This window comes from Anser brachyrhynchus (genome assembly GCF_964034855.1).
Source record: "Anser brachyrhynchus genome assembly, chromosome: 1".
NCBI lineage: Eukaryota > Metazoa > Chordata > Aves > Anseriformes > Anatidae > Anser > Anser brachyrhynchus.
The window spans coordinates 114,319,854-114,345,665 of NC_137694.1; the positions used below are offsets into that span (position 1 = coordinate 114,319,854).

General features: G+C 44.3%; 2 protein-coding genes across 6 annotated transcripts in view; both read left to right on the forward strand.

Annotated features, from left to right (window-relative positions):
• The first annotated feature begins 1,945 nt into the window (after positions 1–1,945).
• Positions 1,946–25,266, forward strand: SLC5A3 (solute carrier family 5 member 3). Of its 5 annotated transcripts, none has more exons than XM_080560438.1 (3): positions 3,562–3,704; positions 13,074–13,207; positions 17,023–25,266. In XM_080560438.1, exon 3 carries the CDS (start codon positions 17,325–17,327, stop codon positions 19,464–19,466), a length of 2,142 nt encoding a protein of 713 aa, XP_080416564.1. In that variant the 5' UTR covers positions 3,562–3,704; positions 13,074–13,207; positions 17,023–17,324; the 3' UTR covers positions 19,467–25,266. The 5 variants fall into 5 exon arrangements, with proteins under 5 accessions (XP_080416568.1, XP_080416565.1, XP_080416564.1 ...); XM_080560440.1 differs by having other exon boundaries at positions 13,074–13,188; XM_080560441.1 differs by having other exon boundaries at positions 3,686–3,704; positions 13,077–13,207.
• MRPS6 (mitochondrial ribosomal protein S6) overlaps positions 3,563–25,812 on the forward strand; it is a 46,102-nt gene continuing 23,852 nt past the window's right edge. The window contains exon 1 of the mRNA XM_080560478.1: positions 3,563–3,704. Within this exon, the coding sequence (XP_080416604.1) occupies positions 3,660–3,704 (45 nt within the window). The 5' untranslated portion in view covers positions 3,563–3,659. The remainder of the gene's footprint in view (positions 3,705–25,812) is intronic.

The window sequence follows — 25,812 nt, forward strand, 5'->3', positions numbered from 1 at the left end:
GAGTATTGGCTTTTCTGTGGTGCACAGAGTACTTGTTTCACAATGAGGTATACTCCATCATAAGAAAAAAATCACAGAAGCACAATACAGTTATGCTCAGGCTATTAAAGATCATCTTCAGGTTTTAAAAGCACACAATACATTTTCTTTTCTTTTTTCCCTTAATTCCTACCATACTGGAGCAGCTTCTTCATCAGAAGTCTGTAAGATATCGCATGACATTTTTGAATTCCCAAAAACATTTCCAAAAGCTTTTTCAGAAGATAGGTTTTGTATTTACATATGCATATAGAATGCATGAGGACATATTTTTATCCTGTGCTCTATTAGAAAGAGTGACGTTACTCATTAGTGCTCTACGTGCTGCTCTCTGGCACAAGGATGGCCATGAAAGACACTAACAGGTAGAAGGGACAGCTTGCCTTTGTAGCACCCTCAACCTCCAGCATGAAAAAGCCATGACTCTGGCCTCTCAAGTCACATATTTACACTTATTACTTTTTAAAAATAAAATAGAATATTGGGGGGTGGGAGTGGTTTATGTTTGCTTTCTGAGTATTCAGGGCACGGTCACTACATGTTTCTCAGACCTTCCTCTGAAACTGTGTGCTTTGAAATGGCAAATGAGAGTTTCCTACAGTCCTTGGATACTTGTGGTTAGTACTCTGAGGAACAAACTTGTGAGATTCAAGGTAGCAGTGGACACACTGCATCAGCAGTGAGAAAGTCATAAAGTGTGAGGAACTCTCACGAAGATACGGGATGTCACAAATGCATGCAGTAGCCGGCTCAGGAGTGAGTGTGCACAGCTGGACGTAGGCATGATGCCTGAAATCAGAGGCCTGTATATGTGTGATATTCAGACACAGATTGATAATCACTGTACCTGTGTCACTAATATGCATATGGAGAGACCCTCAAGCACAGAGATCTCGTTCAGAGAATATACACAGGAGCACATATCTGGGAGTGTGTTTGTGAGATCTCTGCACAACCGTTTCTGCATGCATGAACAGATCTCAGGCCCAAATGTAAATGGACTCAGGCTCAGTTGAATGTTGGTGGGTCTTGAGATGTTGCACTGAAGGACATGTGTGGGTGAGGTTCACAAAAAGGGAAGGAGGTTTTGTTGGCCACATGCAGAGGTGTATTGGTGGGGCTTGGATGTGTAATGTAGCTAAAAGTGCATATGAATGGTGAATATATATGTATATCCAACTGAGATTAAATACTGACATTTGAGTGGCACTAGAAATTTCAGTATATAGACTTGGGGATTTGCATGAAGTTCTGGGCATGAGAAAGACTTCAGGAATAGAAGTTGAATGATTTTCATTATTTTCTGGAAGACGAGCGTTTTAAGCAGGTAGAACATGGGTAGGAGCAGCAGGACATAGGGGTTCCATTCCGTGGGACGAGAACCGTGTGTTCATGTGTGACTACACCACCACCAGCACGGTGGGAACTGCTGTCCATTTGTGTCCATGCAGCAGGGGTGCGGGGGCACTCTCCCCTCCATTGGGGACCACCATTTGCAGACTATGTGGATTTCCTCTGGAATAACCCAGGCAGCTGTTCAGGACAACAAAGAAGCCCATTCCACACAATGCCACGTAAAAAACAACCAACCAACCATCACCAGCAACAAAGAAAACAAAGCAAAATGACCCAGGGAAGGCTTGTATGTGGTAAGCACCAACAGGCAGTAAATTATACCTGTCAGCTGGCAGATTGGCAACTACTGCCAAAGCACAGGTGTTTACCTGAGCTGGGGGTGTAGGTTGGGAGTATGTGTAAAGACCTGTGCATAGGCAATTTATCCTGAACAGCTGACAACTTGTAGTGGTGCACAAAAGTGCCTCCTAAAACAAAGCCCCTGTGGGTGCTGCCTCACAGCACCTGTAGGGAATGACCTAGAACTCAAATTTGGAGATGAGGAACGCCCACAACATTACCAGTGCTGGCTGTGCTGAAAGTTGTTGTGGGAAAAGTTTTCAGTTAGCAGTGCTTGCATCTTGGATTCATTTTACCAGCTACTGTGTCATCACTGTGCAAACAGAGCAAAAGCAAGCAATGCCGAGTTGATGGTAATTTTTTTTTTTTTTGGTAGAGATGGCAGGGATGGGCAGCTGAGGCCTCTCTGACTGGGGTGGGGCTGTAGGCAGGTAGTCTGAGTTTGTGAAAGTACACCTCAATTAAGAGTGAGGTATGAATTCCCCTTCTGGTTTAAGAGGAGGTTAAAGATGTACGTAAATGATGAGGAAGAGGTTCGGCACTGTTGAAAAAAAGAGCAGGGGGCGTGGGATTTCCAGCATATTTTGGAGAGAATATGGACTTGGTGTACAAGGGTATGCAGCAAGAAGTTGGGGTGCTGGGATCCTAGTTATCTCATTAAAGTTTTTTAGTCTGGAGATCTGCCTTCTTTCCTGCATCCTCCTCACCTTGAGCCACGGCCGTGAGGAGAGGCAAGATGTGCCACCTTGTGAGCATAGGCAGGGCCAGGCCAAGAGGGCTTCAAAACCCAGGGCAGAAACTCAGCACAAGGTTTCTCTTTAGAGCCAGCTCTGTGCTGTATTTCTGGGATGTTCTTAAGTGTGTGTGAGATTAGGTGGTACCCTTGAGGCATGTTTCTATGCTGTGGAGAACAGAAATCTTTCTCAAGCCAGCCTGACCATGCCGTGAGGCTCTTCCAACGTGCCTCTTCTGGGGCTGTGGGTGTTTGTTGACTGGCAGCAAGGTCAGGGCTGGAAGCTGGTGTCTGGTAACCCTTCATTGGGGTCACCTCCATTGGCCATGCTATTTTACCTCAGCCTTGCTGAGGCACCTACGCACAACCCACAGCAGGCCATGTGCTGCATCGAGAAAAAAGAAAAAAAAAAGACAAAAAAAGAAGCTAACATTCATGGGGAGTGACCCCAACTCTGTGGGCATGAGGACACCTCAACTCAAGGGCAGGGACTTTCCCGTGAGGAGCACCGCGGCCACGCCGCCGATGTCAGAAGGTTCTGGAAGGGCACCTGGGGGACCCACCCGCGGGCACCCCTCGCCGTGCCCCCACCCGTGAGCGTGGGGCCGTGGCCGCAGCCGCCGGGCCGTGGGCTGCGAGGCATGGCCGTGTGGTCCCGGGTGCCGAGAGGGGGGAGAAGGGGGCGGTCACAGTGGAAATTTCCACTCCCTGCAGCACCAGCAGCGGCGGCGAGGAGGAAGGCGGGCGCAAGCCCGGAGCCGCCGCAGGGGGGAGGCGCGGCTCGGGGGCCCCCCTTCGCCGGCGTCCCCCCGCGTCCCTCCGCCCCGCTGGGGGCCGGGGCAGCCCCCGGGCAGGAGGAGGAAAGGGAGGAGGCGGGCGGGAGGCAGCTGCCCCCCGGGCGGGCGTGTGCGGGACCGCGGCGGCGGCGGAGGCGGCGCCATCGGCGGGCAGGGGGCGGCGCGGTGGAGCCTGCGCAGCTGCCGGCGCCCTTTAAGCCGCGCCGCCCGCCCGCCCGCCCCGGTGTCTGTGCAGCCTGGGAGCCGCGCGGGCAGGAGCCGCCGCTGGGGACGCGCCTTCCTCTTCCTCCTCATCTTTCCCCCCTTCTCCGGCACTGCCGCCCCCTTCCTCCCCGCTCACCCTCCGCATCCCTGCTCCTCCTCCTCCTCCTCCCGCCACCGCCGCCAGCCCTGCGATGCCCCGCTATGAACTGGCTTTGATCCTGAAAGCCATGCAACGGGTGAGTGAGGGAGGGGAGGCGGGAGGGAGGGAGCCAGCGGCGCCCGGCGGCCCCCCGGCACCTTACGGCCCCCCGGGGGGCTCCTCGCGTCCCCCCCTTGTCGCCCTGCCCCGGACCCTTCCCCCGGGGCGCCCCCCCGGCCCTTCTCCTCCCCCCGTGTTTTGAAGCGGAGTTGCGCAGCGTGCCTCAGCCTCCCGCGTGCGCCTCTCTCTGCCCTCTCTCCCCCTTTTTTATCTTTTTTTGTTTTTCTCTTATTTCCCCCCAAAAGAGTTGGTAGCCGTGCACCCAGCAGCATAGCCCCCGCAGGTCTCAAGCCCGAGCACTAGGGTCTTAACCCCCTGTACCCCCCCCATACCCCTCCCCAGCCCCATTGACCCTCGCCCACCCCTCAGCCTCCCCCTTGGGGTGCCATGGGTGCCATGGGGTGCCATGGGGTGCTGTAGGGTGCCCGGCTGGTGGCCTCCCCAGCGGGCCTGGCCTCGCCTCAGCAGAGGCAACACTGCGGGCATCCCCTTGGTGTGGGCAGGAGGCTGCCAGCCCCGTGCCCCTTTGGCCCTTGGAAGCCTCAAGACATCATTTTTTAAAATAATTGTTATTATTTATTTTTTTTAGCGTAGTTAGCTTATTTAGCGTGCTTATTTTCCGTTGGTAACACCAGTTGAGCCCCGCTGATAGGGCCGGCCGTATCGCCCCTCCGAAGGGCTGCTGGCCGCCGCTGCCTTTGGCGACGCGGCGATAAGCCGGGGTGCGAGGGAGCGGGGTGACGCGATGCTCTTCCTCGGGCAGGAGCTGGGCCAGGGGTGTGCGTGTGGATCTGAGGGTAAATATTAATAAAATGGAAGCATCTCTGTCTAGGTAGGACCCTTTTTTTTTTTGTTTGTTTGTTTTTTGGAAAACAATAGCTGGTGCTGGTCCTTCGCCAGTCCTTCTGCAGCCTTTTGTTTATCTGCCACCTTCCCGCTTAATATGCGGTGCTGGTGTGGAAATGTAGCAGCACTTCTGCTAGCCTGCAGCCCTTCTGATCTCACCCGGTGTGAACACGTTTGCTCCTGCGTTTAACCTTTGTTTACATGAACACCTCTATCCGCAGTAGCATCTCAGGAAGCTAAATAGCGTTGCTCTGTTTCTTCCGTAGTTATGGGAGCACGTCTTCATGCCTTACGTGTGCTACATATACTAGTACATTTCCATTCATTTTACATGTAGCATCCACATGTCAGGGTTGGCTTTTTTTTTTTTTAACTTGGCTTAACTGCAGAAGCTGTAGTAGACTTCTCAGGTGAGTCCCCTAGTGGAGAAACACGGCAACTGGAGCAAATCTGGTGGCATCGCTGCACCACCTCATGGAGCAGCGTTCAGCCTGACAAAACACGCTTCTCTCGGGCTTGTGTCACAGGGTGACTTCCATCCCCGTCCCCCCAGTCCACGTGTAAACTGTAGGTAAGGTGACGAGATGCTTTCTGTATACATGCTGCTCATGTGGGAGATGCACTGTGCTATGCAGAACAGGGCAGAAGGCATAGGTAATCCGACATACTGAGACACCAATAAACTGACTGCTCTGAAAGAATGCCATGGTGTGCTATGCTGGTGAAAAGCATCTTTAATTCCAAGTGTTTGAGCACTGAGATGCAGGGATAAGCTTTTAGTTGTAAAATGCTTCTAAAGAGCCATTGATGCACTCAGGATTTAACATCTGCAACCTTTTTCTCTTTGACTCTCTAGTATACTCTTTCCTAGTAGTAGATGTATCTTAATGTGTCCTTTGTGGCGGTGGTAATACACTAAGTTTTGGTTCAGGAATACTGCTGTTTCTAATCTACCTTTGTCGTAGTTCTAAAGTCTAGGGAGTTAATCTCTACATGCTGTTTTTTTTTTTAAAGTATCTTACTACTGTTGCCTTTCCTGAGTAATGAAAACACTTGAAGAAAATTTCTGTACGGGTTATATGCTACGCAGTGTTGCTGCATCCTGACAAATGATCCTAATGATCCTATAACAACGCACAATCTGAAGCATAGTGCTAACTTTAATTAGTCAAAATACAGAGACCTGAATTCAGTCTGAAATTACACAGTGACTACATACTTCTTTCCTGTAGAAGCTGGAGTTATCCTATGCAGTCCTGAATAAATTACGTTGCTTCTTAACGCTGGTGCTCTCCGATACAACGACCCCAGGCAGATGTTCACCATGCTAGCGTGTCGGTCCCTCTGTGCTGTGGCTGCAAGCTCTAATACCTCCTTCAGTCTGAGACTGGAGGGAGTGCTGGCTCTTCTCTTGGTGTCTGCGGTATTCTTCCTCATCTCACAGCTCCCCTGCCCTGCAAAAAAAAATAAGCCCCTGCAGCCTGTCTTTCTTACGCTTTTAGCACTGTTGTTAACTCCTGCGGGCTCCCTGGCAGCTTGAGCGCAAACCTTTGCAGAGCTACAGTCTGGTAGGCTTTCACAGCTCTTTCTTCGGAGGCAAACATCGTGATTCTACGGGGTTTCCCTCGCCCACAATTGTTTTTAATAGTTGCCTTGGCATTTTCGTAGATCTAGGCAGAATAAACTCCCCCCCCCCAGATCATTTTTGTTGCTTTAAACTCCCTTGCTCCCTAGTACTACCTGTGTCTGAGGCGGGTTCAAGTCATTCTTCTCTTGCACGTGGCTTCTGCTGGGACTGGGGCAGTCTGTTGTGCAGCAGCAAGGCTCCTCTGTATCCAGCTAGCCTCGGTGTGGTTGCAGGGCCCTCTGCTAGGACATCGTGACCCTGCAGTCCCACCTGATGCTCCCATGTCCATTTCTTGGCAGATTTCCTCAGTCTCTTCAGCTTTCCTTTTGTTGCCTTAAAAAATGCAGTACCCAAAAGCCTGGGGGGGCGAGAGGGAAAAACTTACACTTCTCAAACTTTGTCACTGGTTGTCTGCATATACTTATCTCAAAAGATGATGACTTTATTCTGAAGTCAAAGCTGAGCAACCATTCTCTGCCCTTTTTGTAGGTAGTGTATGATCAGGTGTGTGACTTCTACTACAAGTCTCATTTGTAGATTGCTCGTGCACAGAGTTCTCAGTCAACAAAGACCCTGCTCTGACTCTCAAGAAAAACCTAAATAATAAAAATCCCTAAAAGCTCCCCCCAGTTCAAATAACTTAAAAAGAGCAAAACCCCACAGCATTTCTTTGTGGCTTCACTGTCTTTGAGAAGCAGCTGCAGTGGGAGATTTGGATTGTATTGCTGTGTGGTTGAGTACGAGGAGGAGATGCTTTTGGAAAAAGAAGGATGTGAGGCCAGTGAAGTGAAATAATTGTAACTTATGGTAGAAATAATGAATTTTGCCTATGTCTGTGGCTTTTTTCACTCAAAATGCTGGTGACAAATAGCATGATGAGCTTGGAGAGGTTGGTGGCAGGCTTGTTACTGGTTATCAGCAGCACGCAGACGTGTGTAAAGACACACTGCCAACCTTCCAGAGCCAAAGTCAAAGACTGCAGGTGTGGGGAGGGGAGGGACACGAAGTGAGGACATAGCTGTTCATGCTCCAAACTTCACTCTCTGTAGCCAGAGATGATTTTCTAATTATTTCTAACTTTCTCCCAGGAGAGCAGCTTTCAGCGGGGGGGTTCTGGCGGGACAGGACCGCCAGCAGGAAGGGGCAGTGACCTGCTAGCAAATTTGCAGGAGTTCTCCCTTTGGGGAACGGGTTGTTTTCCAGGCAGGCTTCCTCTTGCTGCCCTCCTGATCCTGCCGAAACTCCCTGGGGAGTTCCTGCCGAAACGAGCCTGGGGAAGGAAGGAAGGGAAAGGGAAGGAAGAGCTGGAAATGGCTTCCTCGTGCTCTGCTGCTGCTGTTGAGCAGCCTGATAGCCAGGTGGCAATGCAAGGTGCCCTGCTCCAAGCCCTGACCACCAGGGACCACGGGGCAGAGTGGGCAGGGACCCCCGTGCTTCTCTCACTGCTGCTCGGCTCGTGGAGTTTGGGTGCCTGTCCTCGGCCAGACAGCACTGCAACTGCAGCTGAAGTGGCTGGGCAGTTTGAAGACTCTCCTTATAGAAGAGTATCTCACTGAAAGTAAGAAAGCGTGTCAAGATCTTATGAGCAGTGTGGTCTTCACCCACAGCAAAGGACAAATCCACAGTACGTACCGTGGTCTGATCGCCTTGTTTCAGCAAAGCCCTGGGCTGGGGGACCCTCCGTGCCCCTCTCTAACATGATGGTGAATCTGGGCTCTCAGTCTGGCTAGTGGGTTCACACAGTGTGACTCGTTTTCAGCACCTGTTTGTTGCCTTCTGAGCAGGTTGCTCTGTTTCAGAAATGCCCTACCTGCCTTGGAGATTGTTCAGCTATTTTAGGAAAGCCAAAGTAATGGGCAGTAGTGTTGCTTGACTGTTACGCTTAGTTGCTGCGTAGGCAGCAGCAGCAATTGGGCTTTTGATTTCTGCTAGGAGGAGGGTGGGGGTAGCGAAGAGGGCAGTAAGCAGGCAGGTACTGTTTTTATTTTCCTGCGTCTTTGGTGAGCCTACCTGTTCTTGCAGCTGAATTACGAGTGCAGTCTTCCCTGCACATTCTTCCTCCCCGTCCTGCACTTGGTTGGGAAGGACTTGTGTACTGGGGGAGGTGCTGGAAAGAAGACCAAATAGTTGGAACCAAAAGAAGATTGGAAAGCCACAGGGTCTGCAGTTGACTGTCCTGTAGCAGTCAACCTTTTGTTTCCTGCCCTTAGCGTTTCTGTCAGAATTGCTGGAGTTGACCTGTTGGGAGAATGATACCCTCTTGGCTGACGTTTGCTGTTTTTCTATCTTAAGACCCAAGAATAGCCTGTCTTTTAAGTTTCTGCCAAGTGTGGGATATGTGCCTGGCTTGGATATGGGGGAGGTAGAGGATTATTCTCTTCTACGACGTAGTTTAAACCTTTTTATAGCAGATAGTTGTTAGCAAGATGAATTTGGCAAAGTTGTCCAAAGCGAGTACTAAGCTGATGGCAGGAATAAGATAGCCAAGAGCCTCTTGGTTCAGACAGGCTTCTTCAGTGACGGAACGCGTGTATTGGGATGCCCAGGTTAATTCTGCACCTCTTGTTCCCTCAGCTTTTAAGCCACGAGCCTGAGTGTTGAGGCAGGACGGTGGGCAGGGCCTTATGCCTGTGCTGGGACAGACAGACTTCTGTGGGATTTGGCTAGCTGCTCTTCAGCAGGCAGAAACGGCGGCTTAAACCTTAAGATAAGCATTCCCCTCTTTACCCCTGCTACCTATTCAGCGCTATGCTGTTCTCTCTTGGCTGTGCATCTCTTCATTTGCTCACTGTGTGTGTGTATGGATATACGTACACATAGTGCATGTGATCAGGGAGATGCTTGTAAAATGAATGAAGGAGAACCTGTTGTGTTGATAAAATCATGTCATTGCGCTTTGTTGTTGTAAAAACCCTCAAGAGTGACTCTTTAAAAGATGTCCATTATATCAGTTAGACTTACCTGCTGAATTCACTCAAGTCTGAATGTATGTATACAGTTGTTTTCTTCTGTATATTCTGTAACGATGAAAGTTCTTGCTGTCTTACAAATTCTTTCAGGAGCTGATTTCTCAAAGTCCCTTGTTCCAGAGCCGTAATGCTGGCAGTTTCCATCAGAAACTTGCTTTGGGGGTTGTTGTCTATTGATCAAGTCACTTGTCTTGTTTTTTGTCAGACTCCAACCGGAGCAGGTTGTCAATTTTTCGAGCCGCAGCTGCTCAGAGCTCCTTTGCCACAAATCTCTGGTAGTGTAAATGTTGGTTATGTGCAAACAGTTGTCTGATGGTGCTGCTTGTATCAGCCTCTGTGCTGTTTAACTGAGAGCATAAAGAACCACCAGGTTATTCCCTTCAAAGCTGCCTACCTGCTGGACCAGCAGGGCTGTCTCTGGTGTGCATGCTGCAGAAGAGGCAAGAATGAGGCGAAAGGGGGCATTCAATGAGGGGGAGGACCAATGGGTGAGATATACCTAGTCATGTCGAAGTGGGACAGAAAAAATGAGAAGTAAAAATTCAGAAAGCAAAGCAAGGTTTTTGCAAGCTAAGGACCCGTACTGTGGGAACACCAGTTCAAATACTGGCGCTGGAAATGAGACTACAGAAATGCATCGCTCCTGGTGCGGAGAGGGAACAGAAACAAGCATGGGGCAGCAGATGGCGTAGAGTGTCATGAACCCTGGAAATGTGAATGGGAGGAACTACACAAGAATTGCTGTTCTGCTATTTCTTGCCTCCCTTTTTTTTTTTAATAAATTTGTCCTCTTGCAAGCCAGTCTTTGTGCTTCAGTTACACAAACGTTTAAGGAATAATAAGTAAAAGCAGAGGTATATACAGAGCATGGATGGAGGAGGGGGAATGCATTCAATGAAGCTCTTGTGTTGAGACTATTTTAAAAGAAATTGGGTAGCTTTCACTGTAGGTAATTACAAAGAATAGTACTAGTTGTTCTTTAATAAAGATAACCTCATTTACGCCTCATTTTGGTGTCTTGAAATGCCTTAGAAGGATCAGAAATCTAGCAAGACCATCAGCAGACTAAGAAGTTTGGTGGAAGGCCTCAAACTTGAATTCTAGGATTATATATGTCCATGAAACTTCAGTCTCACTTATCAATTAAACTTGTGATGCTTCATGTTGTTGAAAGATGGTGGGCAACCATGAATGTGATTAGGATTATGGCAAAGTCCTGAATAAGCTTAATGAGTGTGTGTTTTGTGTGTTTCTTTTTAGTCTGGGAAATTCTGGGAAGAATTGCTTTCTGTTCTGCCCAGTTGCATGGTGACTCTCACTTCCAGTGCTCCTTTTTCTTTCTTCAAGTAGATTCTGAAGTCCCTACTCTCCTAGTCAAAATCCTCTTCAAATGGGGTGAACCAACATGTTTTCCTATTTGAGTTACGTCAGTTATTTTAGTTACTGGTGAGTGCTGGTAACCACCAACTGGATTGCATCTTTGTGCCTTGCAGCTAAAGAAAAAGATCATCTTTTCTGAGTAGTGGTAGAGGGAGACATTTGCTTTCTGATGGTGTGCTTTTTATAGGATGGTAACATCCGTCCTATGCACTTTATTATATGGTCCCAAGTCCTCTGTGGAAGTCAAATACTTGCATCCATTCTCTTGTTTTTCGTCTTTATCACTAACTACTTTGTTAAACTAATTTATCCACAGATAAGTAGCGCTCACCAGTGAAAATGTCGGTGCCTCTGAACGTCAATAGGCCACCATAAGAAGGAATTTGAGTCTTCAGGCTCAGGGTTCCTCAGCAGCTGCCAACATAGTATATCAGCTGACATCTTTACAGACTTACCTGGCATGGCAAATTCTGCCTGATGCCAGAACCTTCTCCCTTTTGCCGTCTCCTGGAGGAGGCACCCCTTCCCACCCCAGTAAAAATGGCTCGCTTTCCCTGTTTGCCCTATTGTGCTCTTTACCTAGTTACTGTTGACCATGTGCATTCTCTGTACCCTCCTTCCTCTTTTGCTTCCAGTTCCTGTGTAGGAGGAAGAAGGTCATGTGTCTATCTGGAGTTGCAAAGGAAAGCATGGTTTTCTTGCTGAGGGAAGGAGCTGCCTGCTCATAGTGACAACCCATCTGTGGGCATCTGAGCCTCGTGTCCATCTGCTGGAGTTTTGGTGAAGGCATGAACGATTCTGCTAATTTGCCAGAGAAGAGCAGTCCAGTCCCTCAGCAGTGCTGAGCAGCTGTACTTTCTACTCTCTTCAGGAACTGATAATATCTGTCACCTGTGTAAACATCAGCCAGTTCTTTGATCCGATAAGCAGAAGAGGAAGTTCCTACCTACGTGTTTTCATTAAACTAGTAGTCAGTTTAACTTGAGTTGATGGACTAGTCTTCCTTAAGACCTAAGTTAGCAGACTACGGTATGCCTAGGTAGGCATGGAGCAGATGGTCTTTCTTTCTGGTAGCCCTCTATTTTAATAAAAAGGAAATTTCTCTCTCCTTTCTTCTGTCCTTGCTTTCCTCCCTTTTAGGTGTGTGGAGTTTTGAGGGGAGCGGTAGAAACTAATAATCTGTTACTCCTGGCACAGTGCTGGGGATTTGTGGGGAAAGAAGCCATCCAAATGTGAAAGCCACAGGCAGTGGCATGAAGTGGCTTGCTGAGGCACTGCTAGTGATGTAGGTTTCAGAAAATAAACCATCTTCCTCTTGCTTTGTCATCCTTTAGTAGCCTTGTAGCTTCTGTTGTGCTTGGAAGTGCTGCATAAGCACTACAGTAAAGCTGCATCCTCTTCTACTCAGTTTTTTTTCCCCTTAATTTGTGACTTGGAGGGGGAACCGAAGAGTTATATGCTTTTAAGGACAGGAGGTTGGGAGAGAATATATATATATATTATTTATTTTTAAATAATAAAAAAAACCTCGATCTACTATGTTAATGCTGTCAGTCACACTGGGCTTCAGCTGGCCTCATGATACTCCAGTTACTACTCCTGTAAGAGACCACAGTAGCATTTCATTCCTGACAGGCAAGTGCAGCACACCTCTCTGTAGAGAGATGCATCTCTCTACGTTTCTTCTGCTGAACTGTGTGGTGTGAGGTTACTTATTTCTCTAGTGTTTCCTTCAGCAGTCCTTTAGAAAAGAACGTATTATGGAGCAAGCTTCTTTTTCTGATGCTGCTGTAAAATGATGAAGAACAGCATTGGATGCATGGTGATTCCTGAGACCCCAGACATAAAAGCACAGTGCATGTTTGTAGTAACTCCTTTGAGTGGCCGGCTGATTTGAACTTTGCACCTGGAATCAGGCTTTTATGGTGGCAGCGATTTACACAGGTGCTACAGAGAGGCACCTGTGTTCTCCAAGGCAGCAGAAGTGTTAACCGTAGGCTCTGCAGCCCCAAACTGGAACTGTGTGGCAAACAGGCTGAGCCAGGCAGCTGCTGATTCCGATAACTGTAAGGCCGTACTCCTCCACTCCAGCCTGTTGAGCTGCTGGAAATGATGTTGCAGACTAACTCATTTGTTAGATGCTACAGGTCCACTGCTGCCTCTGAGTTTGCCTGCTTCCTATGATGTACTGTGTCTGTCTTGGGTGTGATCTCGCCTGGCCCATCTGACCCAGTTCCTCATTTTTGAGGGCAAGTCCTGAAACTCAGTTCCTGGATGTTTAGGGTTGTGTTGAGCAGCCCCTGCTTTCTCAAGGGCATGTGCTACATTAAGTTGATACATATCAATTTTTGATGAAGAACATTTTGTTCTCTTTTTTTTTTTTGTATTGTAGAGTGCTGTAATAAATGGAATAGAGGTTTTCCTTTTTTACTTATTTTTTTTCCCTGGGAGATAGGCTGCCTTAGACAGCCTTGTGTTTACTATGGAGCACTGAACAGGTAGGAACTTACTTGCGTTTCTGTAGCAGGTAGCCTGCAGCCTGAAAAGGACAGACAACACGCTCGAGGGGTTGAATGTTGTGCAGGCCTGCTCAAGGTGTGAAATCGTGGAGAAATCAGGTGTTGAGCCTGGCAATCTGGGTACGTTCCGCTTATGCAGGTGAGTTGTTCAATGGGTAAAATGCTGCTAGAATGAGTTACCATGCCCCTGGTTAAAAAGGTGGGAATGGAGAAATGCTATTTCAAAGAAAGACCCTCAAAACTACTCTGTAGTCTATGAACGAAGTTAAGTATATACTTCATACACTAACAAGTGAGAGTGGAGGCTACTGCGTGTGATATGTGGCCATCTGTATCCTCAAATTAACCCTTACAACTTTGGTCATTAAGACTGCAAGAGGAAAGGGAAGTAAACTGGGAAGCTTCCCATCTGCAAAGAAGAGAAATAGACTAAGCACAAACCAAATGGTTGCTTCAGGGCTAGAGCAGTTTGATTCTGGCGTATTTAAAGGCCCATCTTATTAGAAAAGCACTGTGGAGAAAGTTTTCCTTTAAAGCAATCATATGAATTTCTCCTAAAAATCCCACCCTCAGTCTGCTTCGCATTATCTAGTATCTCTTGAGGGAATTGAGACTTTTCTTTTCTTATAGCATGGGCTGCCTGTTGGAGAGACATGAGCATTGTTTCACCAGAGTTGTAGCCTTCTATCTTCGCACAAGAGGGAAAAACATTGTTTTGCGTCTTTGATACGATCCAGCCAGAAAACAGCTCTAGGGAAAAAATTCACAGTCCTTGGCAGCAATGCTGTCTTTCTGTCTCTTTTTTTTTTTTTTTCTGTCAGTACCACAATGTATGCTGCTCTAATAACTTGAGATTAAACTCGCATGGGGCGTCTCAAAAGTCCTTCTCAAGACTTGAGGTCATAACTTGCTGAAAGTTCAGAGGGACGAGTCTCATTTTCGTAATAAAAAAAAGTTCCAGGGTTATTTTAGAATTAGGTCTAATAAGAAACTGGTACAAGAGGCTACTTTAGTACAGTAATTTAGTGACAGTGCAGCAAATTTTTAGCGGCTACTGAAAACTTCCCACCTTCCTCCTAGAGCAAGCTGAACCCTGCATATTTCAGATGTTGATTACAAAGGTGATGGTACAAAGCCTCTGTAGACTGCTTGTTTAAAATGCATGATTTGGCTGTACCTTCCAGTGGAAAATACTCAAGAAACTTCATGTATTGTTTATTTTGGTTAGAACTAGCCCGTAGTAGTTTGGCAAGTATCCTAATTGAGAAACGTCACAATTCAAGGGCAGCTGCATCTTCTACTTTACGCATTTTTCAGAGGGATTGAATGTGCTTGTGATAGCCATACTGTGAGCTGGGTACCTCTTCTGTCAGGTAGATATAGTTTCATTGAATGTTTTCATGATTTATATATGTCACAATATAGTATAGTTTTGCAAGGTCATTGATTAACCTACAGGGAAAATGTTGAGAAGTGAACTAAAGTTCAAGTCCAACATTTTTTTGGTAACAGAGCAGAACAGTAGAAGAGGGAGAGTATAACTTACTATTTCTTTAGCTTGCCCATTATTCTGACTCTCTTTGTAGTAGTTTTTCTTCTTTTCTGCCATGTCTCAGTTATATCTCTTCTTCCACTTCCCTTAAAATACTTGCGTTGTTGGCATAAATGTTAGAATGTGGTTGCACTTGAAAACTTAGGGGAATATAGCAAAAGAAGCAACGCTGTTAAAGTGTTACCTGAAAGTGCTTAAGAGCAAGGATAGTGTGCAACACTTGCATCTGATGGCACCATACGATCTGAAGTGTCTAGAATTTTATGTTGGGTTAAACTAAACCGTGGAGTAGACCACTTAACTTCTGCTGCAATTGTGGGTGGGGATAAATATGAATTCTTCTATGGAAGAATTTAAAATACATCTGTGGCTTGAGGCTTATGAGCACGATAAATTTAGCACACTACTGTAATCAGTCCATTTTGTGCCATGTCTCCGTAGTCTCTCATTATTGGCTATAGCTCCCGCAGAATGAATATCTGTATTCTCATGTGGGTTTGTGGTGGTGTTGGGGAACCCTTATTATCTTGTTCTGATTCTGAGCTACTGTTGAAAAACAGCCAGCTCATACAAGTAACATGATTGTGAATTTCTCGTTAAGGCTGAAGTTGTGGTTTGCTGTAAGCTTTTTTTAAAATGCATCTGCCTTAATGAGAAGTGCACATTCCTATGTCAGCACCTTTGCTGCCATCAGTAAGGCATGAAGTAAGGCAGAGGGTGCGTGCACGCATGTTTTTCAACCTTAACTACAGCTTATTATGGTCTATTTGAGAACGTGTAATGTTTTTATTTACTTTTAACAAAATGAATATGCTACAGGGGTGCTGAACAGGAAACTGCCCAAATACTGCTATGTTATCTAGGTGTTTCTATTAATCAGAGATAAATTAAAGGGGAAATCAGAGCTTCAGTGATTCTGCAAGTGAGATGGAAGGGGGAGTACCTTAAACTGATGCTTGTAGGACTTAGAAAGCTGATAGACCTTATGGTCAGAACAGCAGCTGGTGATTTGTGTACCAACCTTTGTCAGTGTGCGGGAAAGAGGAATGGGGTCAGACCCTGTTCTTAATAAGCTTGAATACCAAGGCTGTGCCTATTAGGTAATGGGAGCAGAAAAACCTTATGTTCAGCCCTTTGTAAACCCATTAAATGGTTTTGGGTGGGCATAGGTAAATGATGTTTTCCAATGTAGAAATAGGAGATAGAAGCATCCTTTCTCCATGGGAGAGACAGGAATCATAGTGCATCTCTTTAATCCCCTCATCCTTTTCCACCTTCTTTGTTATTTGCCAGCAAAACATTTTTATTCCCTTCCCTCCACTTTGAGTGCTGCAGTCCTGGTTGTTTAAATCAGTTCCTGTGTTCACTGATGTGCTTTGGTGGAATGGGGTATGACTGGCGGGGTTCAGGAATAGAACAGCAGAGTATGCTTGGCTTCCAAACTTTCTGTCCCTGAGGCTGGTTAATGGGATCCTCTTCATGCTTGTGTGCAAAGGGGTGGTGCCGGGAACAGCACTTCCTGGCATCCTAGCAACTGGAAGCTGCCAAAATCCATCTGGTTCTTCCTCCTGGTGCCTAGAGTGCTCCCAGAGGATCCCAAAACCATGTGGGTACAGGTATCAAAAGGCATTTGGAAGACAGAAATACCCTAAAGCTGGATGTCAGGCATAGTTTTGCTTTTGTCATCTGGCCGAATGGGACTTTCTTCACTCTGTGTGTGTGTGTGTGTGTGTGTGGTATGCATGAAGAGCTTTCAGAATAAAACGTAGCCCTGTTGTGATAACCTGTACCCAGACAGGTGCAAACTTGCTTAAATCCTGCAGAATAACCTCGATTCTCCAGGGGATCTTAAATGTATGTTGTTTTTTTGACAGCATTATGTCCTCACTTTGATGCTAGTTCTAGCAGCCAGCTGGTGTCTCAAGTGCATGCATGTGACATCAGGATCTATCAGGATTTGTGGGGTGCAGTGCTAGGGAAATGCAGGAAATGATGAGCCAGGTTAAAGTTCCTTTCTGTTTTCTCTTTTTCCTAAGATTGTCTGCAAGGGGAAGGCCTTTTCAGTGACTTGAGAAATAGACTCGAGAGACTGTAAAGTAATGAAATAATAAAAATGTATTTGTGTTTCTTGCCTTGTTCTGGGGAATTTGGGTCACTTAATAGTCCGGAATTGCCGCGCCTCTTAAGGTACTTGTTAAAGTTGACTTATAAAAGGAATTACTTCTTAGTTTTACAAGTATTTAATTTATGTGTATTATGGATTGCATAAATGCAGCAGGAAATGTAAGGGGGAAAATCTGTGGTGTTCAGTGATTGTTTTGCTAGACTTCAAATTTTTTCTCATTACTTCATGAAATTCTTCTCTAATTCAATCTTTGTCTTTTGTCTTTGCTGCCTTGCAGGGTTGGTACAGTAGGCCTCACTAAACTTAGCTGCAACTAAGAATTTCTCCTACATCAACTGAGTTAAGGCTGATGCTCTTGTGGAATGTGGATTAAAAGTGCGTGCTAAGTTCCAAATTTCCATTTGAGAAGCGGAGAAAGTAAATGTACCACAACCACCAGCATCAGGACAGCAAACCAAGGGACAAAGAATTTGATCCGCAGTGTTGATATATGTTAACTGGTTCACGTGTTGCTTAAGAGACGTTTGCTGGGGGGCGAGAAGTGGACGTCAGCTGTGCGAAGTCATTTTGTTTACAAAAATGAGGGCTTCTTTGGAAACAGCAGACATTGCCATTGTGGCTCTGTACTTCGTGCTTGTAATGTGCATAGGTTTTTTTGCCATGTGGAAATACAATCGAAGCACCGTAAGTGGCTACTTCTTGGCAGGGCGTTCTATGACCTGGGTAGCTATTGGTGCATCTTTGTTTGTGAGCAATATTGGAAGTGAACATTTCATTGGGCTCGCAGGATCTGGAGCGGCAAGTGGATTTGCAGTAGGTGCATGGGAATTCAACGCCTTAATGCTTTTGCAGCTTTTAGGATGGGTCTTCGTCCCCGTCTACATCCGGTCAGGAGTGTACACCATGCCTGAATACCTGTCCAAGCGTTTTGGAGGGCATAGAATTCAAATCTATTTTGCAGCGTTGTCTCTAATTCTTTATATCTTCACCAAACTTTCAGTTGACTTGTATTCAGGGGCACTTTTTATTCAAGAATCGCTAGGTTGGAACCTCTATTTGTCAGTAATCCTCCTTATTGGAATGACTGCGCTGTTGACTGTGACTGGAGGTCTTGTGGCTGTCATCTACACAGACACCCTTCAAGCTCTGCTTATGATTATCGGTGCCCTCACACTTATGATCTTAAGTATTCTGGAGGTTGGTGGGTTTGAAGAAGTTAAAAGAAGGTATATGTTAGCATCACCAAATATTACGTCTATCTTGTTAACCTACAACATTTCCACTACCGATTCCTGCAATGTGGACCCAAAGCCTGACGCTCTTAAAATGTTGCGCGAGCCAACAGATGAAGATATTCCCTGGCCTGGATTTTTGTTGGGACAGACCCCAGCTTCTGTCTGGTACTGGTGTGCTGACCAAGTCATAGTTCAGAGAGTTTTAGCTGCAAAAAACATTGCTCATGCCAAAGGATCCACTCTGATGGCAGGCTTCTTAAAGTTGCTGCCAATGTTTATTATAGTTGTCCCAGGGATGATTTCACGAATACTGTTTGCAGATGATATCGCCTGCATTAATCCAGAACACTGCTTTCAAGTCTGCGGGAGCAGAGCTGGATGCTCTAACATTGCCTACCCACGGTTGGTGATGAAACTTGTACCAGTTGGTCTGCGGGGACTGATGATGGCTGTGATGATTGCTGCACTGATGAGTGACTTGGACTCTATATTCAACAGTGCCAGCACCATATTCACGCTTGATGTCTACAAACTCATTCGGAAGAGCGCGACGTCTAGAGAACTGATGATTGTAGGAAGAGTCTTTGTGGCGTTCATGGTAGTTATAAGCATTGCCTGGGTCCCAATAATCGTAGAAATGCAAGGCGGTCAGATGTACCTTTATATTCAAGAGGTAGCAGACTATCTGACCCCACCGGTGGCTGCTCTGTTTCTTATGGGTATATTTTGGAAGCGTTGCAATGAACAGGGGGCGTTTTATGGTGGAATGGCTGGGTTTGTCCTTGGCGCGATACGGTTGGTACTGGCGTTTATCTATCGCGCTCCAGAGTGTAACCAGCCAGATACTAGGCCAAGCTTTATCAAAAACATCCATTACATGTATGTCGCTACGGCTCTGTTCTGGATCACTGGGATTGTGACCTTTATAGTAAGCCTGCTTACGCCTCCGCCTACAAAGGAACAGGTTCGGACAACCACTTTCTGGGCTGTGAGAAACAGGAATGTAAAAGAGAATACTGCGAAGGGGGAGCTGTACAAAGTGCAAGAAAAGAACATCTTGAGGTGCAATGAAAACGCTAATCATATCATTCCAAATGGCAAATCTGAAGAAAACATTAAAAATATTAAGCCTGAGGATATCAATCTTCTGGTCACTTGCAGAGATGACAGCAACCCAGTGATTTCTGTAAGTCACTCTGAAGTCGAGACACCAGTTGATTGCTATTCGAACGGACAAGCAGCTTTGATGGGTGAGAAAAAGCGCGAGGAAGAAACTGATGATAGAGAGAGACATTTGAAATTCATAGATTGGTTCTGTGGCTTTAAAAGTAAAAACATGAACAAGAGAGCTGTTCGGGAGATCGAGGAAGAGACTGTTTGTTTACAAATGCTGGAAGAGACTCCAAAAGTTAAGCTATTACTAAATACTGGACTGGTCTGTGTCTGTTCGCTTGGAATATTCATGTTTGTCTATTTCTCTTTGTGAGTGAATAGTGAACTTTTAAGGGTATGGCTAAACATACAGAAGTTGATACAGGTCTCTGGAGATTTTTTTATTTTTTTTCCAAATAACATAACCACAACCCAGGCATTGTTTACGCTATAATTGTAAAATCAACTCAACTTTAGCCTATTTAGAGACCATTTGAGACATGTTGTCCTATCTCTGCTGAAGGCAGAATGTGTTGTGTGGTGTCTCCCTTTTCCCCTTTGTCTTTTTTTCTTCTCTTTTCTTTTCCCCATTTGCAGTATTAACCTTTTCTTTTTCCACGAATACATGTATAAATATACCAAAGGCAGGCAGGTGGCTGTGTTTGAAGTCAGGCAGCTCTAGAGTTCAGTCAACATGAAGGTGAAGATAACAAGTAATCATTTACCTATGTGTAAAATCTGAAACGATTAAAGCTGTGTTGAAAGATTTTAAATGTAAGGCTGTGATACACATTATTGTATAGTTGTTCTTTGTAACGTAACTGTGTTACCTTGGCCAACTTAATACATATGAATTTTGCTCAATGCTTCTAGTTATTTCAGTTTCTCAGTTCTCTTATGGCAACAACAGGATGATATTTTCCTCATCTTGTAGTATTTAAAATGTGATACCTGTCAATAGCTTTCTGTCATTTTTCCCTGTAAGGAAATGTTTGTCTTTTTTTTTTTTAATTCACTGTTAATTCCATTACTGAAAAATTGGTGTATTTAAAAACAAAAACACCCTGGAGATAAACTGTCAATGGGGGGAGGAGGAAAGGAACTATCTTTATCGGACATTTGTAGTATGTTGAAAGAATATATATTCAACCTTGTCTGTCCCCAAACCTTTAGCCTTGTATTATCATTGACATAATCAGGGTTAGCCTCTTTGTAGAGAAGAGTCTACACATAGGTTCTACCATGTGGGAGAAAGAGAAATGTGAGGCTTGCATGTCTTCAGTTTGGTAAACACACCAAAAAATAACTCTCTTCCTCTGTGATGTATGTATAAAAGGAAATATTCTGCAGCCCTACCACTGCTGAGTCTGTAAAGGGACAAAAAGAAGTGGGAAGGGAGGAGGAGGTTGGGCGAAGAGGTGGAAGGGGTCCTTATTTTCCAGAGTCCTTTTACCTAATGCCTTCCCCCACTTCTCCTTCTGCTCCCAGACCTTTTTTAAGGAATGAGTCACGAGGGATTCTGTGTCAGGAGATGAGGAGCAACTGCAGTAGTAATCTGTGCTGGCATTTGAGGACTCCTCAAAAAAACAACAACCCAAAAACCTGAACCTTTTCCTGGGCAGTTGCGGGTGGCTAGTAGGTGTTGAGGCAGTCAGGGTCTCTCCTCCAAGAGGGTGGTGACAAAGTCCTCCAGTTCTGTGGGGTACCTGTGCTGGCAAGTCGATGGGGTCCAGCAGACCAAAAGGCAGCAGAGTGGGGGTTTCGTCCACTGCCCCCCCAGTAAAACAGGAGGACCTGTCCCCAGCCCAGGTGCTTCTGCCCTTACTGGAAACTGGCAGCGATCAGCTTGGGTAGCCATTGCGTAGCCAGGCCACGGCCTGGTTACATGCGTAGTCACAGACTGGACGAAGTCGGGGCTTGGTGTCAGGCCCTGAGGCCTGCTGACAGAGTGGCTGCACTCCCTTCGAGCTCCCTTGCCCCACAGAACTGCCTCCAAAATTAATTCGTGCAGCTGTCTTTGCTCCTGAGCTTGTCTGGGGAATTGTATGGGAGACCAGTAACCAGCCAGACCAAAAACAGCCCAAGGGACCATGCTGACTGTGTAACAGTGTAGATTCAAGAGTCCAGAAACGTCTCCTTGGCACAGTCTAATTTAATAATGTAAACTTAAGAAAAAGTTCTGTAGAGATGAAATTTGAGTTTATCTTGCCATTGACTGTTGGAGAAAGTTTGCTTTCCATTACAGTGGTCCCATAAGCTGCAGGCTGTATAAATAGCTTATAGTAGTATGTTGAGTATAATGCATATTTTCAGGTAAACTGATCAGTGTCTAGTTTTGTGGGGGATTTTCCATTTTGTTTTGAAATCAGTCAAATCACATTAGTTCTGAGACTCTAATTGGAGGATGAGATACCTGACTTTTGTCTACTTTTAGTTGTTGCCGCTGGAAGGTAGAATAACTAGAAATACGGTAATAAGCGTCAGAGCTGTGTTGGAATATATGGAGGAGAGGAGAGTTACCATACCTGAGTCTTGATGTTAATACCAGTGTGACAAGATGCATTTTCTTAGTTTGTGTGGCTGCCTTCATTCAGAAAAAAAAATGAAATCCTTTTCAGTAGTACTAGGTAAAGTCCTAGTATGTGAAGTGTGTTAATGGAATCTCAATTCATGAGTGGGGGGAACTGGGAAGGATGATATTATATGTAAAGTAAGGTACAAAACGTAATTAATTGCTTCTGTGCAGGTTAAAGTAGTCTAGAACGAAAATTTACTGATCATAGTGGAGTGAAAGATAAATTTAGAGGGTAAGGATAAGTGTCAGATCAGCAATATCTCCTTGAAAACTGTAGGATCTAGAATGTAAGATTTGGCACAGGGAAAGAGACTCACGTGCCAGGCACTGTCCCTTACTAACTCGGCATGTTTTTCCATCAGCGGCTGGTACTTGGGTTTTCCAGACCAGTCCTCTTGGCTCTGGTACTAACAAATGCATTGTCACCTAACCTGTGAAGTCAGGTTAGCTCAGGGACCCTGTTGCTTCATCCTTGCTTATTTTTCCAGGGTGCCTTACATGGTTATGAAGCTGAAGGCATGGCTTTTATTGCCACCTGAATAGTGGTTTGCTTATAATGTCTTTTCCCTGGTTGTTTTTCCGCATTTCTTCCCCCAGGCCATTTGCTGTTTAAACAGAACTTTGTTTAAATAGTTAATGCATAGGATGCATGTATCCTGGGCAGTATTAACTACAATCAAATCTATGATGAAATTGATTCTTCGACCATCATATGGAGTCACAATCCTTCCCAAATGTACAGTGCAACATTTGACTTGATTCTGAGATACTCTGCATTCCAGTTAATATATTCTTTCTTTTGCTAAACTAACAAGTTGCTGAATTAATCACAGTGATAATTGGCAGGCAGTCAGAATCTTTAAGAAGTAATACTTAGCATCCCCCACCTTTCAAACTGTTATTGTGAAGAAGCTTTTAAGCAAATTGTTTCTCCAGCGTTTTTTCTCTTGAAAACGTTTCTATGCTACTCTCTGCCTAACGTCGGCCTCTTCAATTGTGTTCTGTTTGTATGTCTTAGAGGTCATAAAACTTGCTAATATTCTTTGCTGCATGTAACCACTTAATGAAAACACTTTATCCAAAAAAAAAATAATAAAAAAATTAAGGCTTCAAGCAAACTGTTGGTGAGCAAATACCTCACCTTGAGTTATGGACTACAGTGTAAGAAGCTGCTTGAGGGTTTTTTATAGCGTAAACATGCCTTTGCTAATTTTCTGGTCATGACCTACCTAGAACCCGGGTTAATATGTTTTGGTTCGAGCACCAACTTTTCAGTCTGGTAAAACCACAGAGTGTCTCCCATAATGGACAATCGGTTCCATAAATTTTAATGACTGGCCTCCTCCGAGGTGGGACTGGCTAGCTGTGCAGGGGTAGAGCCAGGAGGACACTTGGCTTCTGTCTCTGCAGTGAGGGGTTTATTTATTGCCTTGAACTTAGAATGACAGTCTTGAAAAAGTTGTTTTGGAATGACACCTTTTTTGTTGTTATTCCCCTTAACTTATTTTTCTGTTAAGATATTTGAATCTTCTCCCAGAAATTTGTTAGAAGCCTTTTATTTAAATAAGAAAAAAAAAAAAGTCAAAAAAAGAAGGCTTCGTGAGCACTTAATAGTACATTCTGGGAGACAGTTCTTATTTAATTTTTTTTAAATGAATGATTTGAAGCTATTCTCTGCCAAAGGTTGTTTTTTTTTTTTTAAACTGTTGTTTTGTTTTTGTTTTTCCTGTTAGCTTTTGCTAATACCTGAAAGGAAATGGTGAGAGTTTTGTAAGAAATTAAAATGGCCTTCAGTATACCCTTTGTATTTTTTTTACTTCTCCAAATCTGTGTTTCCCTTTTCACCCTTATCCCAGAAGGGCCAGCATGAGACTTCTGATGCAAGTCATGAAAGTACTGTAACTGAGTAGTGGAAAGGATTTCCCACAAGGTTACAGTGAAGTGGGCAGAGCCATCAAAGGATCTCTGCATGAACACTTAAAGCAGAAGATGCTTACAACTTTAAAACATACAGCTTTATTTTTTTTATATATATATTTTTTTAAATCCTAAGATAAAGGAGGTGTTGGGAGATGCTCCCTTTCAGAGAACAGGATACGTGGAAGAAGTTGGAGTTTGTAAGCTCTAACTCTTTTGAGGAAATCTTTGGATTTAGCATGTATAACAAAGCAAAAATACTCATCTGTTAATTTGGTATTCTGTATGTTCTGTGCCCTTAAATGTAATTGTTTTGAAAATAAAACTAACCTTGTTACGTGATGTTAAAAAGCAAACTTGTGTGCAATGTTTTAATTTTTTTTAAGAAAATGTTTGTATATAATTAAATGGTTTAATGTGCTTTAATTGGCCTAAGGTAAAGAGTAGTCCTAGAATGTAAACATATATAATTAGGATTTCTGATTTCACTGTGAGATCTCTGAACTCTCTTGTTTTGCAAAGTGGTTTGTTTTGTTTACAAAACACTTTCTATGATTTCTTTTATGGTGTTGGTTCAAAGGCATTTGCTTCACTTCTGTTCTAATATTGAATTCATGGTATAGTGACATCTGGTGACACTTAGCATTATCAGTTTCACTGTGTAAAGTCAGACACTTTGAGCAAAAATGGTAATGATATGACAATTCTCTGTGTCTATGAATACACGTTTTTAAATGAGGTGGTTATAAAAATAGTTGCTGTGCAAAATGTTAGTAGTCTTCTTCAAGAAGAAAGCAAATTTTCTAATATCACTAGAGCAGTCTCTTCATTCATCTTATTTTTGAAGCACAGTGTCAAAGTGATGCTGCTTTACCTTGTATCTCTGATATGTTTTTTTAAATATCTGTGAAGTATTTTTTTTGTTGCTGTTGTATTTTTCTGCAGATTTTATATAAAATACCAGTTAATGAACTGCCTTTTTTTTAAACTATTCAACTAAAATACATTTCAGACCAAAACCAAATGATATCATATAGCATTTGAAACCTGCCTTTTTTCCTTGTCCCTTTTTTTTCTTTTTTTTTTCTGTTTTGTTTTGAAATAAGCCAAATGGGCATGTAGATAAGATCGCTATAATGGATCCAGGTCTCTCTTTTGGTAAAGTGTTATTTAAAGGTCTATTAAGATCTTATAAGACAATATACTGAAAAAAATATTGTAGTAGGAATATAGTTTTAGAAGTGTTAATGAGATTAATACAGCTTAATTATACTTGTAAGTTGCTACTGTCCATAATGACAAGCTTTTTGTCATAGAAACGATGTATGATAAATTAATTTTGGTCTAGTGTATAGAATTATCATATTGCTATAAATCTTTGAAGTAAATCTGATGCAAATTTTCATAGTTAGCATTGCTGGCCCTGTGTATACTGTTCTTTGTATACTGTATGCATATTATTTTGCCTACTGCATTAGTCTTCAAACTAAAACTCTTGTTAGAGAGTATTTGGATACTTCAGACTGTGTTTCTTGCAGTTTACATTCCTTTACCATGGCATTTTGTCCTGTCTAAAAGTATTGTATGGAAATGTTTAAAACTTCTGTACAAAGTTTCAATAAAAATAGAGGAAAAACCAGAATAGATACTTGTGAAGCTGTTTTGGAGAACCTGTATGTAATTGTGTCTCACGGATTCTTGCCTGTGATAAGCCTTCCATCTCTATGTAAGAATACCTCCCCTGTTGCTGAAAGGCAAACCTCTTGAAGCAGGGCACGGGTGTTTGGTTGGAGGAGTAAAACAGAGAACAACCACAACAAAACCCGAGTCCTTTAAAACTTCAGCAAGATCTTAAGGATCCAAAATATGGTCACAGAATATGGCTGCAAAATTTAAGGCCAACTCATGCTGTGGGTGAGGTGTGTGGGTGGTCTAATCTGCTCTTTCTGCAACCAGGAGGTCAGGATGCTAGCAGCGGAAGGCTAGCCACCTGATGCACCTTGCAGAGCAGCAGCTTACGTGCAAAACAAATCAGGGGTGAGCCCTAATTTAGCAGCTCAGTCTTGCTGGACATAGTGTAAAACCACTTTTTTTTTTTTTCCCTCCTATAGGCCAGCTGTTGCTGCATTAAGCAGTTCTTGAATGGGACAGGCACCTTTAGTCTTGGTACTAGAGTATACTTAAATAC

Bases quoted from the DNA above. Each gene is read 5' to 3' on its own strand.
- SLC5A3 (XM_080560442.1), top strand. From the start codon at position 17,325: ATGAGGGCTTCTTTGGAAACAGCAGACATTGCCATTGTGGCTCTGTAC.